The sequence below is a fragment of the Armigeres subalbatus genome, chromosome 2 (genome assembly GCF_024139115.2).
Source record: "Armigeres subalbatus isolate Guangzhou_Male chromosome 2, GZ_Asu_2, whole genome shotgun sequence".
Classification (NCBI taxonomy): Eukaryota; Metazoa; Arthropoda; class Insecta; order Diptera; family Culicidae; genus Armigeres; species Armigeres subalbatus.
The window spans coordinates 274,563,913-274,580,670 of NC_085140.1; the positions used below are offsets into that span (position 1 = coordinate 274,563,913).

At 37.3% G+C, this 16,758-nt stretch overlaps 1 protein-coding gene across 6 annotated transcripts in view; it reads left to right on the plus strand.

The window, feature by feature from the left end:
• The window catches only part of LOC134212260 (nuclear receptor-binding protein homolog), a 217,120-nt gene extending 211,347 nt beyond the window's left edge, over positions 1-5,773 (plus strand). For 5 of the 6 annotated variants that reach the window (XM_062689954.1, XM_062689957.1, XM_062689958.1 and 2 more), the window contains 3 exons: positions 2,487-2,606; positions 2,677-2,911; positions 4,323-5,773. In XM_062689954.1, the coding sequence (XP_062545938.1) occupies positions 2,487-2,606; positions 2,677-2,911; positions 4,323-4,696 (729 nt within the window). In that variant the 3' untranslated portion in view covers positions 4,697-5,773. Of the gene's footprint in view, positions 1-2,486; positions 2,607-2,676; positions 2,912-3,138; positions 3,307-4,322 lie in introns of those variants that run through there. The other variant, XM_062689960.1, reaches the window with a different exon arrangement.
• The last annotated feature ends 10,985 nt before the right edge of the window (positions 5,774-16,758 follow it).

The window sequence follows — 16,758 nt, forward strand, 5'->3', positions numbered from 1 at the left end:
TCAACTGGTCGTCTTGTGAAGGAAATACGGAGCAACTTCGCGTTGAAGAAATCTTCCGGTATGGTGCTATTGGATGTTGAAAAGCTACCAGGTATCTGTGAATGGGCGCTGCCCCAAGGCGCTGTTTTAAGCCCCACGTTGTACAACATTTTCACCGCTGACATAGTGATGGTAGATGATGTTCAGTATTTTCTCTTCGCGGATGATACTGGATTTGTTGCATCGGATGATGCAGCCATTATAGTCTCCAAACTACAAACTGCTCAAAATGCTCTGGAAAGATTCCAGAAGAAGTGGAAAATCAAGACCAATGCTGATAAATCGCAAGCAATTTTCTTCACGCGTAAACGGAGCCTGCATGGTCGGATGATGTGAGATATCTGGGACTAAATCTGGACCGCAAACTAACATTTGCCACCCATATCAAAAACTCCGTGAGTAAGTGCAACAAGCTCATAAGAATGCTGTATCCTCTTATCAATCGACACTCCCACTTGGACACCAACTCTAAACTACTGGTTTACAAAGCGTTCAAGCCGTCAATTCCCTGCATGGTATAATTGCTCTGCTGTCCATCGAAAGAAACGTGAGGTGAAACAGAACCGAATTCTCAAGATGATTCTGAACTTGGATCCTCAACACCCAACAGACGATGTCCTCAGGATTGCGAAGATAGAAAAAATCAACGATTGGTTCAATCGAATTCTCGCTTAACTTTTCAAAAGGACCTAAGTAACATTTTGTTCATGAATTAATTTGAATACTGCAATCGATAGCTTTTATTTTGTTCTGTTGATTGCGCTATTCAAATTAAATCAAGAAAAAAATGTTACTTAGGTCCTTTTGAAAAGTTAAGCGAGAATTCTTCCAAAATTTTGGATAGGATGCACCACATCAGCAAACCCTTTGCTAGAGAATTTGACGCAGTAGATTTTGTAGTAGTCTGTGATATTAGAATAGCTCCAGTTTCCTTTTACTATCCCTAACCTATATTGCACATTCAAAGGTTTTTTTCTTCCAAACTTTTTCCATCAGTTGCTAAATGTTTCAGTTTGAACCAAATACTAGTAGGGGAAAGTGGGGTAAGATGGCCATATGGGGCAAGACAGCCAACGTTAATTATGCCTTAAGTGAGCATTATATTCACAGTCTTATTACAAGGGATGGTTTACAATAATTTAAAAGGGCTATACAACTGAAAAATACACTTTGACAACCTCACTTGTTCTTGTAATATTGATTTGAATATGGTTTAGTTGAAATTCGATTTTTTTATAATTTTCTAGTTACATAATTTAACAATTGAAGCCTAAATTACTCATTTTTCAGGACAAATTGATATTTACCGAAGCTTTTATATAACTATAGCCTACACACTTAATCGCCGAAAATTTGCTGAAATAATTACCGAACAAATCTGCTGTTGAGATTTCGGTGAATTGAAGCAAAATTCACCGAAATCTGTGAAATGATTTAAGTGTTAAGACGCGCGGCTACAAAGCAAGACCATGCTGAGGGTGGCTGGGTTCGATTCCCGGTGCCGGTCTAGGCAATTTTCGGATTGGAAATTGTCTCGACTTCTCTGGGCATAAAAGTATCATCGTGTTAGCCTCATGATATACGAATGCAAAAATGGTAACCTGGCTTAGAAACCTCGCAGTTAATAACTGTGGAAGTGCTTTAATGAACACTAAGCTGCGAAGCGGCACTGTCCCAGTGTTGGGATGTAATGCCAATAAGAAGAAGAAGAAGATTTAAGTGTGTGGGTAAAGTTACTATCTAAAGTTGAGTTATGGACTACCGTTCAGCAACTCAGTAATTCGAGAAGTACTATGTATAGGGGAAAGTGGGGCAAGATGACCATCCTAAGCGGTAACCCTTGTAAAATAGTGACACTCCTTCAAATTCTGCTGATTTGTCCATGAAACACCTTTATGATGACCCGTCTTTGACGTAAGTATCAACAAACACTGATTAATAACGTTTCAGTATCTTATAAACTGGTTTTAAAAAAGGTGTTTTTATGATGCCTATATTTACCATATGGGGCAATATGACCACCCCCTCGGGGCAAGACGAGCATGGACCAAAAACTATATCAAAGGTGTGCTAAATTTATTTAGAATAGGGGACATATTTCTTGCACTTCTATGGATTATGTTCAAATGATGCTTCGTTTTAAAATGTCGTTTGATTTCTTGACAACTGGCACTACGACAATATCATAATTTGCCTAAAACTAATTTTTACTGTTAAAACCATATCCTTATGAATTGCTAAAAGTAAAGAAATAAATTGAATTGAATTGAATTAACTTGAACAGAAAAATTGGATTTTTTTTTGTTAGCGCTTGGGGCGATTTGGCAGAACCCCGGCCACTTGATAGTCTTCTGATGAAAATTCTCTGTACTGAAAAACAATATTAAAATTAAAACCATCTAAAGTTAAAACATGCTAAAAATGTTTGTATTTCCACCCTTCTATAGATGACAATACTATTAAGGATGGAGGATAAGATGAACCGACAGTTAACATGTCCCATCTCGCCGGACGATTCAGCCGTCGCGCTTTCGCATGAACTAGTACATTTAGGATTTATTCACGAGGTAGGTTCAAATCTCCATTCCATTCCACTCCAATGTACGCTAATCGAGCGGTTTTGTTTTACCTTCACAGACGGATCGTGAAAAATTAGCCACAATGATAGAGGATACGCTTAGGAGTAAACAGCAACAATTGTTAGGCGCGGCAGCGAAATTGCAATCGTCCGGAGAACGAATAGTGGTCACCGATGGCAGTAGTGGTGGCGTTACCGGTTCCTCCTATCCGCCATCGTCCTTCGGTTCTTCGGTGACGGGTTCGTCCTCAACCAGCAATCATCTACACCATCATGTTCCTGTAAATTCGGCCAGTTAGTAATCCTTCCATTTCTCTACCTCTCTCACTCATTCGTGCGGGCGTGCGTTCGTTCGCAACTCTGGTTGTCGTGTTGCATAATCGTTCATCTCTGTTACCGTATTCCTTCATACATTAGCGTCGCCATGTGATCCTTGTTACATCCAATTAGTAGTGCCACCTATCTCAGTGTTTTGTTTTAAGTTTGTTTTTTGGTGCCTGTTCCTGTTATAATTTTTCCAGTTGTATTCTAATATGTCCTGCTCACCCAACTGCACCGTCTGCAAAAAAAAGTCACCCAAGTATCCTCCAAGTAGAATCTACCACCAACATCCCATCAGCACCAAGCACCATCAGCTAGAAACTTCAACCGGGGGTACTCCAATGGGGCGAGTCTGGGTGAAGACGGAGGTGCTGACACATCGGCAACAAGAAAATCCAGTGATTGAGAACAAACGAAATACCGAACTCAAATGTATGAAAAAAGTAAAATATATGTTGAACATATAACTTCCTGCGCGAAAAAGTAAACGCTAGAGTGGCTCGTTGTTGTTCTTGGTACTGCTCCCAACAATCGATCCATGCACGCCTATTTTAGCTATGATTTTTATTTATAATATGGAAAATAATTATTTATTTAGCTATCCACAAACAAACCCAGAAGTAGCATGCAATTGTAGTTTTGTAAAAATATAGGGCGAAAGTATATTTTTTGCGCAATAACTACTATACGCAACATTATTCGAAGAAAACACGAACGCTAATGTTAACTGTGCACTAGTAGCCAATAGTTTAGATATGGAAATTATCAGTATCCAGTAACAACTCTTACGAAGCCAGCAACGTTAGATAAAACAAGCGGGAAACGCATCGCATGGAAGAAATATACACAAATATATTTATGTCCTTTTTTACAAATTGTCTATTGTTTCCTTTTTTTATTTTGGAAGGTGTTTGTCTTCGTTGGATATAATTTTTGGTATATGGTGTCAAAATTTTCGTTTGTATCGTTGTGTATCTTAAGTTCACACTCTTCCACGATCACAATAGACAGTCATTGGTGAAGAAATTTAGCAAACTAGTGATCTAATCACGGCCAAAGTCATGTGAAGAAAGAAACACTAAAGTAGGGTTTATGTGGGATGTTTTTACTAATAATCCAGCGGTTTTCAAATTCACGTAGATATCGTATTGTTTAATGTATAATAACCGTTTTGAAGGTTATCTCGATTGGTTGGAATTATATGGAAATTTAACCAACTGTAGCTTCAACTCTCGTTTGCACATTAAAATTTGAAGATGACATGTTTTCATTGTGGTTGTATGAGCTTGAGAACCGCTGGGCTTACCTGAAAAAAATATTATCACATTAAAAAGAATACTAATGTTTATGTGTCTGTTGCGCATTTTTACCCAACTTCATCTAGGTCTGGAACGTGGCTGGAAGGTGGCGGATACGGACCCCTTGCTGGCGACCATGCCAGTTATCATGGAAACGTCCGGAATAAGTGTAAATAGTATAGATGCGGCTCTGTTCGCCAACCTAGATGACGCCGAGGAAGCCCGCGAACAGCACGACGAGGAACTGGAGGCCCTGGAAGCTGCCACATTTGCTTCCGGGGAGCCATGCCCCGAACCGACACCAGAACCACTCGAGTTTGACGAGGTCGAACCACCAACGTCCAAGCATCGAGTAATCCCAATAAGCTCTAGAACTTCCAGCATCCCGCACGAAGGCGGCGATCTTTACTGTGGTGAAACCGTCGCTTCGTACGAGGCTACCGAAGGAGTGTCGGATTAATGTGGAAAGATACACTACAAAAAATCGTCTTCAACGCACGTAAGCAGATTTATTTATAAATATTTTGTACATTGACAAAATGAGGCAAATGCGATATAAAATGAATTGCTATGTAATTACGTCCTGAATCAGAAATCAGCATCCTTTGCGTGGAAGAAACACCCAAATACGTACACACTTGAATATGCCAGTCGCATGCAAATGTAATAGAACAAACAATTGAAACAAACGGAAATTGATAAATAAGACGCTTCAGATTTCGTTCTATGTAAACCTGATTCATGTGTTTTCTTTGAGAAAATTTGCAAAAACCAAAAAACCGTAGTGCTACGGCAACTTTTAAATACAAATAATAAAACTACAAATAACAGTCAACTGTAGCGAACTTACAACCCAGGATATCAAAAATAAGCTGAACGAACAACACCCGGCTAACCTGTCTCACTCTTGATAAAAACAACTATTAATCAATCATAGTCATACGTCTCAGCCGAACCCGATGCAAGTTTTTTCTCTTGTAAATTAACGAAATTTAATCAAAGTCATCATCAGTATAAAGGATAATAGCAAGCAGCCATTTTTAATAAAACAAAAGTTAGAAAAAACTCAAAAGCATCCAACAGAAAAAGACGAAAGCATGTCGGAAGCAAAGGAAATCAACATAAGACTCTAAAATTGCCACAAATGGCAATTAAAACAAAGCGCTGTATTACCAGCTCTTTTAAAAAGCTACATATATAAAGTAATGAGTTTGTGAGGGAGGGGGACGGGGTCAATCAGCGAGATCAAGACTTCAACCAATAGGGGCGGTATGAGTGAGTGAGTGCGCGAGCGTGGCGCTTTGAATCCCATAGAAAAAAAGCGCGTTTGTGAACAACACAACGGGGAATGTTGGCGTGAAGTTGCGAAACAAGGTCGGGAGGGTACAGCCAGTTGTTTAAGAATAGTCATTAAATTGTAAAATTGAAACAATGGGGGAAATCATGCTTTGTAAGCAGAACATAAAACGCGTGAATTTACTAAATGCTAATAAAGAAAGCAGCAAAAAGGCGAAATAAACAGCGTTTTTTCTAATCATGTTTTGATTCCTTTTGATTTTGTTTATGGATGAATGGGATTCAATGATTGTGAATATGAGGGATAAGGAGGGAGGGGGGGCTTATTCGATAATAAAGCGAAAATAACGAACAAACCATTGTATGACGACTTAATACTTGTCATTGTTTTGTTTAAATACTAATATGAGGAAGGGGGAGGGTCTTTCAATTTTCAAGAAATAATATCACCTCCTTTTCAGTGTTTATAACTGCTACCGTAGAAACCTTCATTGCCATGGATATTCAAATTACAAATCAGAGTAGCCATGATTTTCACTACTTTGTACAGCTTTGTACATGAGTAAAATTTTCATCGATTATGAGCTACAGTTTGAATTAAATAGACGTAATTACAACACTACCCAACTAACAATTTTGGTGCTAAAAGCTTAAGGTGACCAGACGTCCCGCGTTTCGCGGGACAGTCCCGCATTTTCGCCATTTGTCCCGCGCTGAAAAGAGTCCCGCGAAATGTCCCGCGTTTCACTTATTTCAAAATAATGTCCCGCGAAATAAAGAAATATTTAATAAATAGCAGTAATTTAGTAAACAATCTTCAAGAAGTTATAAGATTTTGAAAATTTATTATATTGATTAATGATTTTCGATTCTCATCGATTCGATCGTCTCATACAAAGCACCGCTCCGGAGGCACTCGCATGTTGTTTAAACCCTTTTTGTGCGTCCAAATTATATTTCTTACATCTTAAATAAAATTATCATCAGTAACAAACAGAGTAAAGCCCCAAACGCAGTACAACGGAACGGAAACGGAAAGTTTGACAGAAAATATATGGGCTAAATGTCAAATTTTCCGTTTCCGTTCCGTTGTACCGTGCTGTGCCCTTATTCCAATCAGCGCCCCATAAAAAATTTGACAGCTCTCAAATTTCGCGATCATCCGACGAAATCGGGTGCCTACCAAATTGACCTATTATTATACCGACGACGTTGATTATCGTGGACTACTTATTTTCGTCCCCAGATTAATTGAACAATTAAGTCGTGAACAATCGGTCGCCTACTTCATCGTTGAAGTAATCGTTGGACTGTTTAAGTGTATATTTGCTGCGTATTTTGATCATCCGATCAATAAATAGAGGAAATCGAGTCCGTGGGTATGAAAATATAAAATAAATCAAAGAGAGTATCTCATATTTAAATTAATAAGTATAAACTTATTGTACTCCCTGTAGACTGGTGTTTCGATAATATGCAGTTTATCAAGGTAAGTGGTAAATTTCTGCTAATTTTAATACATGTGAGGATCACTGGTTCCCAGAGGAAGTGAAGTGTTTTAATCTAATTTAATAATCACGAAAATTCATCGCGTAGTTTTATGGTTTTTAATATTTGCGAAACAAGTTTATTAAATTTTTATTAGATACCCCAGTATGGCATGTTACATTTCGGTGAGATAGTCTCACACAAATCGAGAAACTTTTCCACCGGATTTTGCGAGGGATTTCGATTCCCACAATGGTTCCCAATGGTCAAAATCCCGTCAATCCTGTCCAAAAAATCCGCGGACCAAAGTCCCAAGGTGTGAGGCAACCCTTAAGCCAGGATACGGAATCGAATGGTATAGTCACTTCCTCTGGAAATTCAGTATTCCAAGATGTTTTGCGATTTTACTGGGCGCATTAGGAAATTTCTATATTACCACTTTATCTTTCAGAATCATGAAAATTGAAATCATCCCGCTCGATACCGAAGACCCTATTTATACCAGCCTGGTCCCATCAAAATCGAAGTATGATAAAGATGCCACCCATAATAATACTTCGACTATGCGCCCTATTTCGTCTGAGTCAAATATTTCTTACACCGATCAATTAATAGATTAAGTCTGATGCGTTTCATGATGAAAATTAATAAATCGAATAAACACCCTATTTCGTCTAATTTTATTTTTATTCTCACCGATCAATCTATATATTTGGTCTCATCTGGTTCATGATTGAATTAAATTAATCGACTGAACGCCCTATTTTGTCCGATTTCAATATTTTCCTCACAGATCAATCTATAGATTTAGTCTGATCTACTCAATGATGAAATGTAATCAATCGATTAAACACCCTATTTTGTCAGATTACATAATTTTGCACACCGATCAATCTATTGATTTGATCTGATTTGCTTCAGGGTAAATTTTAAATATTTGATTCATCACTCTATTTCGTCTGGTTCCGACGAACCATTTACAACGAAATTGACCTATGAATCATTCGATTTAGTTGATGTTAGTCTACCGATTTCGTATGGCGTCGCGTCGTTCGCGTTCCATGTAAAAATCCCATAAGGCTCGGTGAAACAATTTATAAATTCGTCGGATTCAAAATCGAACGACCTTACCGACGAAAACCGATTTAGTCTGTGGAAACGTCGGGAAGATTTTTTATGGGGCGCCTAATTCCGTTCACGCAAGGCAAAATGATAAATAATAAAGAGTTTTTGTCTAAAAACAACAGGAAAATATCCTTGTACTTTTCTATGGTTATGTATGCATGAAATGAAATGAAAACCAGCGACGACCAAAAAATTTTGTTTAAATTTTCACTATTAATCGCTTATAATAGTGAAAATTTAAATAAAATTTTTTAGTCGTCACTACGAGCGCCATTTTGACTGTTTTCATTAACCCACTTGCTAAGAACGTCTGTCATAATATTTAAGCATTTTTAAGTGAAAATTTGCCCTGGATTTCAAAGACAGCAGCTTAACAAGACAAAACAGGTAACATTTTAGCGTATTACCAAATTGTTGCCTGTATTTTCCCGATAGAAAATGCTGAAAAGTGAAAAAGATCTTGACCGGAATAAGGGTACATCTAAATCTACTCGTTCCTTATTCCGTTCATTGGGTTTGGAGGATGGATTCCGAAAATTCTGTGTTTGAGAATATAATCTATGAGCAAGAAAAGGTACATCGTACATGAAGCCATATGAATGGTGAACATTTGAAATTCTATCCCGCAAGCAGGCAGACCAAAAGGAATTCCGTTGACGACAGGTTATGGGACCTTTTTCAACTCGTGCCGGGAAAATAGTTTTTTCAGTTCATGCTTTAATGATGATTTATAAAGTGAATGCTGGACAATGTTAAGAAAGGGTTTCCGGAGAATACGGACAGTTTTATACAGCACAATCCATAATTGCGGCGTTCTTGTTTAAATGCTTTAGGCCCTATGCCCACGTAGCGTCTTTTCAACGCTGCGTGCACACGGCGTTAAAAGGACGCATAAGTGCATCGGGAAAAAGCGGTAACTCAGCGTCGCCGCACCGTTGCACACCTGCGTTTTTTCAACGCCACGTGCACGCAGCGTTGAAAAAACGCTACGTGGGCATCGGCCCTTATCCGGAAATTTCTTGGCGAATTTCTATAAAAAAAAAACACTGCCCTCTCTGAGCTGCAAATAAGGTTATGTTTCACCGAAATCCGTGAATACTTCGTAGAAGTAGGGATATCCGGTACTTTAAAGAACCGGAACTTTAAAGAATATTCAATTAGAATGAAACAGTGGTACGAACAATTCCAAACAAACAGTGACATTGTTTTGGAAGGATCAGGTCAGAATTAAAGGCCTAGTATCCAGGCTCTAGTCAAAATTACTATGAGGATAAGGTGTAAAACTCCAATAAGGAATCGTATCTGTCCTTTTCTTTGGTGCCTAATGCAACTGGGCAGCTATCAGAACGTCGGCTCCAGGGGCACGTTCACCTTTGGGCAGCTAGCATCAATGTTCATGTTGAATATATCTCGAATGGTAAGTGAAACACACGAAAAAACAGTCAACTTGGCTATACTAAGGAAATATCATTCATTGTATTTTAAATTTGGAAGGAAATTACCTTTTTAAGCTTTTTATTTGCAATATTATATTAAATGAAAAGATGGATTTGTGAGAAAAATGATGCCTGGTATTAGCATCTCCAAGAAATCAAATGTTTTTCGGGTGATTGGAATTAGGAACACGAATGAACGGAATTAGGAACAATGCTATTTCAGATGATTGGAATTAGGACCACACAATTGGTCAATTTTGTTTTCACTAGTGGAGCCTAAGTCTATGAATGCATCCCAACATATTTTATTTTCAATTGTATATAGCAAATGACACTATGTAGCGAAATTGCAGCATCAAAATACTAAACGGCTATTTTTTAGAGCTTTAAGACATAGCGCATTGTCTTAGGTGCACGGAATAGGGGCACAGCACGGTATTGCGTTTGGGGCTTAAGGAAGAGCTAAACAAATTTGTTTACTCTGTTTGTTACTAATGATAATTTTATTTAAGATGTAAGAAATATAATTTGGACACAGAAAAGAGGTTTCTCCAATGGTTTCTCATATTGTCATCAACGTCATTTGTATCTTTCCGTCTCCCACAAAATTATAACTGTGGTAGTGCAACGCTGAGCGGCAGCACAAGCAGTCACTTAAAACACGTGTTTGTTGGTTTCCAATTTTATTTCGTCCTAAACTCTAGCGAGTTTGAGGAATTTTGACAAGCCTGCTTTGGTGTATTCTAGTGATCCTAGTAAAATCCTCATGGACACGAGAACGAGGATAGATATTTAATTGGATAACTACTAAAAGAACTATAATAAGTGGAATGGAAGATTTGAACCTGCTATTGAGGAATATTTTACTCAATCTGCAACAATAACAGTGCTTTTAAAGTGAAGAACTGAAATCATTTCAAAATTCACAGAAATAATAAATTTTCGAGATTTTTCGGCTATACAGATTGATTTATAAGAACAAATTTTTAAATTTTGTCCAACGTGTCGGCATCGAGTGCGATATCTTCTTCAGGGAAAAAATTTTTTTGCTCTTTTTAACGGAACGCCTACCATACTTAACAAAAGGCGATCAATTTTTTTTCTCCTGGAAGAAGACATTGACCCCGATGACGAAACGCTGGACAAAATTTGAAAATATGTTCTAATAAATCAGACTATATAGCCGACAAATCTCGAAAATCAACACTACAGTAGAAGTCAACAACTAGAAATAATAAGAAAAATAACAATGCTCCTTTGGCACAGATTCTAGCTCAACAATTTCAACTCACTTCGTGTTCGTATGTTGTTATTATTTCAGTAAAAACTTCACTTGAAATCTGAGCATGTTCGACGACTTTTAAGTAGCTCTTTTTCTCTTTTTTAAGTAGGATCTTTTTTTGTTTCAAGCTTATGGAAAAATTTATGATAAATCGTCTGTCAGTTTGCGGGGAATAATAAAAAACCTGAGTAAGATGTAGGCATTTTAAGCAAATTTGAGCACTCTGCCTAATTGCATAAAACGAATAATACGATCACTTTGAATGTTAGCTAAATGAATCATGCAAACAATACAAATAAGTTTAACCATCAGGAACTCGCACCGTTGTAAAAAGTTGAACAGATTCATTCACAACAGAGGTGGGATTGTGTGATTGATCCAGGGCCAAGCGAGTCCCAGAGGGGTTTATCAAATTTTAAAATTTTGACTTAAGCACATTTTTGAATAAAATCAAGGATTTAAAAAAAATTGTCCCGCGCTGGCACAAAATATATCTGGTCACATTAAAAGCTTCAACTTCTAGCCTTTGGCTGTATAATATTTGAATGAAAGCAGCCAATGCTGAATAAAAGAAAAGCCTCCGCAAATAATCCCTTAAACTTCAACTCGACTATTACCCAAATATCTATCAGCTAGTTAGTTTGTGCCGAATATATTTCATCTTTTATCGTTTATGCAGCTTTCATATAGTCATAAAACAGCTCTGTCTGAATTAGCAAAAGCTTATCGGTTAAGAGCTCATGTATGTAATTAAGTTGCTTGTTAACAACTTCCTATATTACGGTGAGTAGCATTCACAATGAAAATGTTTTCGCTGTTGTTATAGCACTAACAATATAGCGTAATGGCGCTATAAATGAACTAACGAAGCTTTTAGGCAACTTCTGTATCTTTGAAGATTACGCAACGTTTAAGTAAACCTTATACTGCTTCTTTTAATAGCTTATCAGTATGGAACGTCAAAACCGCAATGTTTACATTTGATTTTTGTTGCCGGAGCTGTGTATGAGCTATTGATTTCTGTAATGCAGCTACAAAGGTATTTACCTGCTCTTATAGCAACTGACAAAGCGCTGTCATTAATGCTAGCAGATAGTGTAAGAAAACAAGCCATTTAGAAGCGATATTGCTGTTGACGGCTACTGTTAAACGATTAGCAGCAGAGTAGCATCTATACAGATCGAGAAAATGTTGCCTAAAAACAATTTCAGCGTTGCATGCATGCATAAAAGTTAGCCCACAGAACATGCTGACAGATGTTTGAATAATGGTTGAAATAATGCTGAAAGCATACTTTTTAAGCTTATGTGCATGTAGGCCTCTTGCTAACGTTTATACAGCATGAACCTAAAAATTGCGTTAGTAAAACAACCTATAGGGTATGCGAAGAAGCACATCCATAATTTTCTTTGTTATTTACATATGTCAAAATGGCGGTGATGACAAAGCCGCGGCCATTGAATCAGGAGATCAGGAGTTCGAATCTAGGTAGTAACAAAATTGATATTTGAGTTTTCACAAAAAAAAACATTAAATAAACTCCGAAATTTACTCTCCTCTCAAATAATATTTAATCAAAATGAATTCAGTGGCTGTATAAAACTCATTTAACAGATTCAAAAAACCTGAATGAAGCAAATTATATTACTAAATGGTTTAATAAAGATTGAGAAAAAATTGTGTAACATGCTGTAAAGTAGTTGTGGCAGGCACGTCAAAAACAGCTGAATAAGATTCGCCAGATTTAACTAAGCATTGAATAGAAGTTCTTGATCATATGTATAGCACACATATTCAGCTTAAAGCCGTATAGACGAGTTGAAATAACATTTACATTGACATTAAATGTTAGTTGGGTAGTAGTTCTCTTTATTCTTTATCAAGGAACCCGGAAGGTAACAATTTGGCGACGAGTATCAAGCCTGAAGTTCCTCAAAAAATTGAAACATCCCACAGTGTTTTCTAATCCAGGAATTCGTGATCGAAAATGTTTTGGCCTTGGGAGAAAATTTTCAGTATGCTAAGATCCATATTTTGGAAAAAAATATTGTTTTGATTAATCCCCCTAAAAGTGAGATGGAAATTCTCTTTCCTCCAATTATGAAGATACATCATTGGTGTCTTCAAGAAAGTTGTAGAAAAACGAGCAATGGATAATGTTTTTAACATAACCGTGAGTAGACGTAGGACTTGTATGTAGCGTATTTACATTTAACTTCTAACTTTTGGATCTATGGAGTTTGATTATAGGTATTGATATAGGAAACGACAACTTCCATGCTGTGTAGAATTATTAGCAATTTGTTTATTCAAAACTTTTGAAAATAAAACTAATAATTAAATACATAATTAGAATTGCTTTGATTCTAACTATTAAGCCCTTAGGGAAGATCCGTCACGCAAAAATCGGCGATTTTTGACCACCCCCTCCCCGCTTCGTCTCACTTTTTTTATTAAACCTCTAAAATTTTTGTCTGAGTCGTCACGCTGCTCGGAACCCCCCCTCCCCCTAAGAGCGTGACGTACTTTGTGGATGACCCCTTATTTACTCAAGCAAATGCAGGAAATTTGTAGATTTCTAATTGATGATAGTATTTGAAGTTAATTCTAATAATAAAATTTCCAGACTGGGGCAAAATGTGCTTTCCCAAAGAGGAACTGTCCCGTTTCCAAACAAAGAAATACAGCACCAATTTCGTTGCTTCTTTTTGGTAACATGCGTGCTTATTGCTGAAAAAATAACAAAAACAAAGAATAAGATAATGTTTATTTAAATAGTCTTCTGGAAATTATTTTTTGCGGACTTTTTTAAAACATTTACATGTAATACAGCAAAATTTTCTAATCTCAAATGGATATTAACACCATTGCTGATTGTGTATCTTTATTTGCTAATGCCTTCTGCGAATAAATGAAGGTAATTGAGGGGATCAAACGCAAAGGGGTGTGACAAAAAGTTAGTTTTGAGAAAAATGACTGCAAAGGTTTTCAATATTTTTTGATTCATACAAATTGTATGAAAGTTAAAAAAATAAATTTTCTCTGAATTTTCATATTTTTTTATAAACATCGTACATATTATATCAACATATTGCCGCAAAGCATAAAAACTAACGCATTTTTTGCACTAGTCAACGCAAATTTGATCAAAATGTCACTTACATCCCCTTTTGCTGGGGAAATAGAACTGTTATAGTTTAGGTCTGGGTACTGCGGATAGAGCCGCTTTTCTGCGCTCAAGCGAGCAGAGGGATATTTTGAAATCACTCCCATAAACAAAATTATTTTGCAGTTACTTGGCTGTCAAACATTTCCCGCTCTTCGAATTTCTCTTTCCACGCTGCATGAGAGCGCACAAATGCGCTAGACTCTACATGACTTTACGATTGTTTACATACATTCATGCTCCGATCAGCTGCGGAATCTCGTGAAATTTCGTAACGAATGCTTTTTAGTTGCATTCCCACTAAATTTCCACTCGAAATATAATGTGAGAATATTTGTTACAAAGAATACAAAACTCAAACAAAGTTTATTTTTATTTTTTTCCAAAATAATAACAATACTTCTCAATATTAGATCAGAAACGAACATAACCACAATCTTCAATGTTTGGCTCCGGCACAATAGAAAATTTTGGCTTCAGTTTGACAACCAAATTGATTCTATCCGCAGCACCCAGGTTTAGGTAACCATGTTTTAATGTACGTGTCGTATTGTACCAAGCAGAACTTAACATATGGTCAGTCATATGCCATGACTCGTACCCATCCCGGAATCATGTGGATTTTAAAACCAATTACTTTGGATGAGCAGACCAAATATCTCTAATCTCTATTCTTCTTCGTCCACCACCGCTGCCCTCGCTGCCTCAGCCATCATCGGCCTCTAGCCGTAAACTCCGAGCGATGCGATAGGCAATTGCATCCATAGCAACCGACACCACTGCATCCGACCATCGTCAAGCAAAGAATGACAAAAAATGCGCCCACTTCCGTCATGCATATTCGCAGACCCACCGGCAGCTCTACCGCTGGCGACTGCATGCTGTGTAGCACAGCGAACGAACGAACGAAACGAAAAATGCGCGAGTAAATAGCACGTCAGTACGCGCTTTTGTCACCAATTGTAATGACTCGCATACTAGGCACTTCTTCTTTCATACACAAAAAAATCTTGCGGTGGATCCAAAGGCCCGTGGCATACCGCATTCTGATGTCCGTGTTAGGAATGGACGGGATTGGTTACATATGAAATTTTTGCTGGGATTGCAAAAAATGAAATTTTCAATAGCTTATCGTTAATATAGGGCACTGCACGGACTACTTTGTCTCTTTCTCGCTGCAAATAGATTAGAAAACAACAAGGCCATCAAACGTCAAAAGTTATGAGGAACGAAAGAGAAAGAGATGTTTCCGTGCAGTGCCCTATTCTTAAGTTTCAATCACAGACAAACAGACATAACACTCGTCAAATTTCCATTGTTCACTGATTTACTGGTCAATTCAAATAATCATTAGTTGTGCACATCGTTTTTGCACGAGTTTGACGTTTGCTCACTATCGCCATCTGGTTCGTGATTTGCCCAACTAATTGACAACAACAGATGTCGTTAGTGTTTGCACGACAATGAATTTGATGAGTAAATGTTCAATGTGTTATGTTTGTTTGTCTGTGTTTCAATGAAATAGGCAAATTGCTGGAGAGTGTCCGAGTCGATTGATATATAAATCTTCAAAATCCATCGAAAAATAAAGGCGCTATTAACGTTCGAAATCTTCCCTTTCAGCGTAACGCTTTCGATTCCCAAAAATCTAAATGACACCCAGTATAGTAAAGAAAGAAGTAAGTCCTACGTCAAAAGTTTCTACGAACAATTCTGCTATATAAACTTTATTTCTATCTGCAATAGAAGCCGAGATAAGGGTAGTTATTTATGAACGACCACCAAAAATCAGGTTTTTCAGAATACTTTCGTCAATATTTTTTTTAGATTTTTCAAATGTTCTACAAAGATCTCCGTCGCGATAAAAAACATGATCCTTCCGAAGACAGTATCTTTTTATTTTTAATATTGACGATTTTCGGTTCAAAAATGAGCATTTTGACATTAACTGCATACATTTGCAAAATGGGGCAGAATTTTAGTTAGGTAATGGAAAGTATAACTCACGCACTAATGGTTGCATTGCAACAATACGTAAGTGCCGTCTGAACATATTTTTCTTCTTCTTGTTATATCTTCTTCTTCTTATTGGCATATTGGCATATTGCGAGGCGGCTCTGTCCCAGTGTGGGGATGTAATGCCAATAATAAGATATATATATATATATATATATATATATATATATATATATATATATATATATATATATATATATATATATATATATATATAAATGAATTGATCTGTATTGTGCATAACTAAGAAACGGCTGGAACATATCACCGGAAACCAACAAGAAGTACCACCCCAGCGAAGCGCTCCAGAGAAAATTCTGGAATCCCTTGCGTCAAACGTAAAGGAATTTCATTTCAAGCCGAAAAATGGACTGACGTTCGACCGTTGGTTTTCGAAGCACGAGGACCTATTCAGGCAGGATGGCAGAGATTTGGACGATGCTGATAAAGTGAGACTACTGCTGGGTAGCCTTAGTGTGCCAGAGCATGAAAATTTTTTAAAATTATCTCGCTTATCCACGCTATTTTGATTTCCAAGACGTTGTGGACAAGCTGAGGCAAATTTTCGTTCAACAAAAACCCCTGTTCAGCAAGCGCTACGACTATCACAAGCTGGAGAAGAGCCGACGATTTCGTTTCGTACGCCGGAATAGTCAACCGGCAATGTGAAGATTTCGAACTGCAGAAGCTAACTGTGAACCAATTCAAGAGTT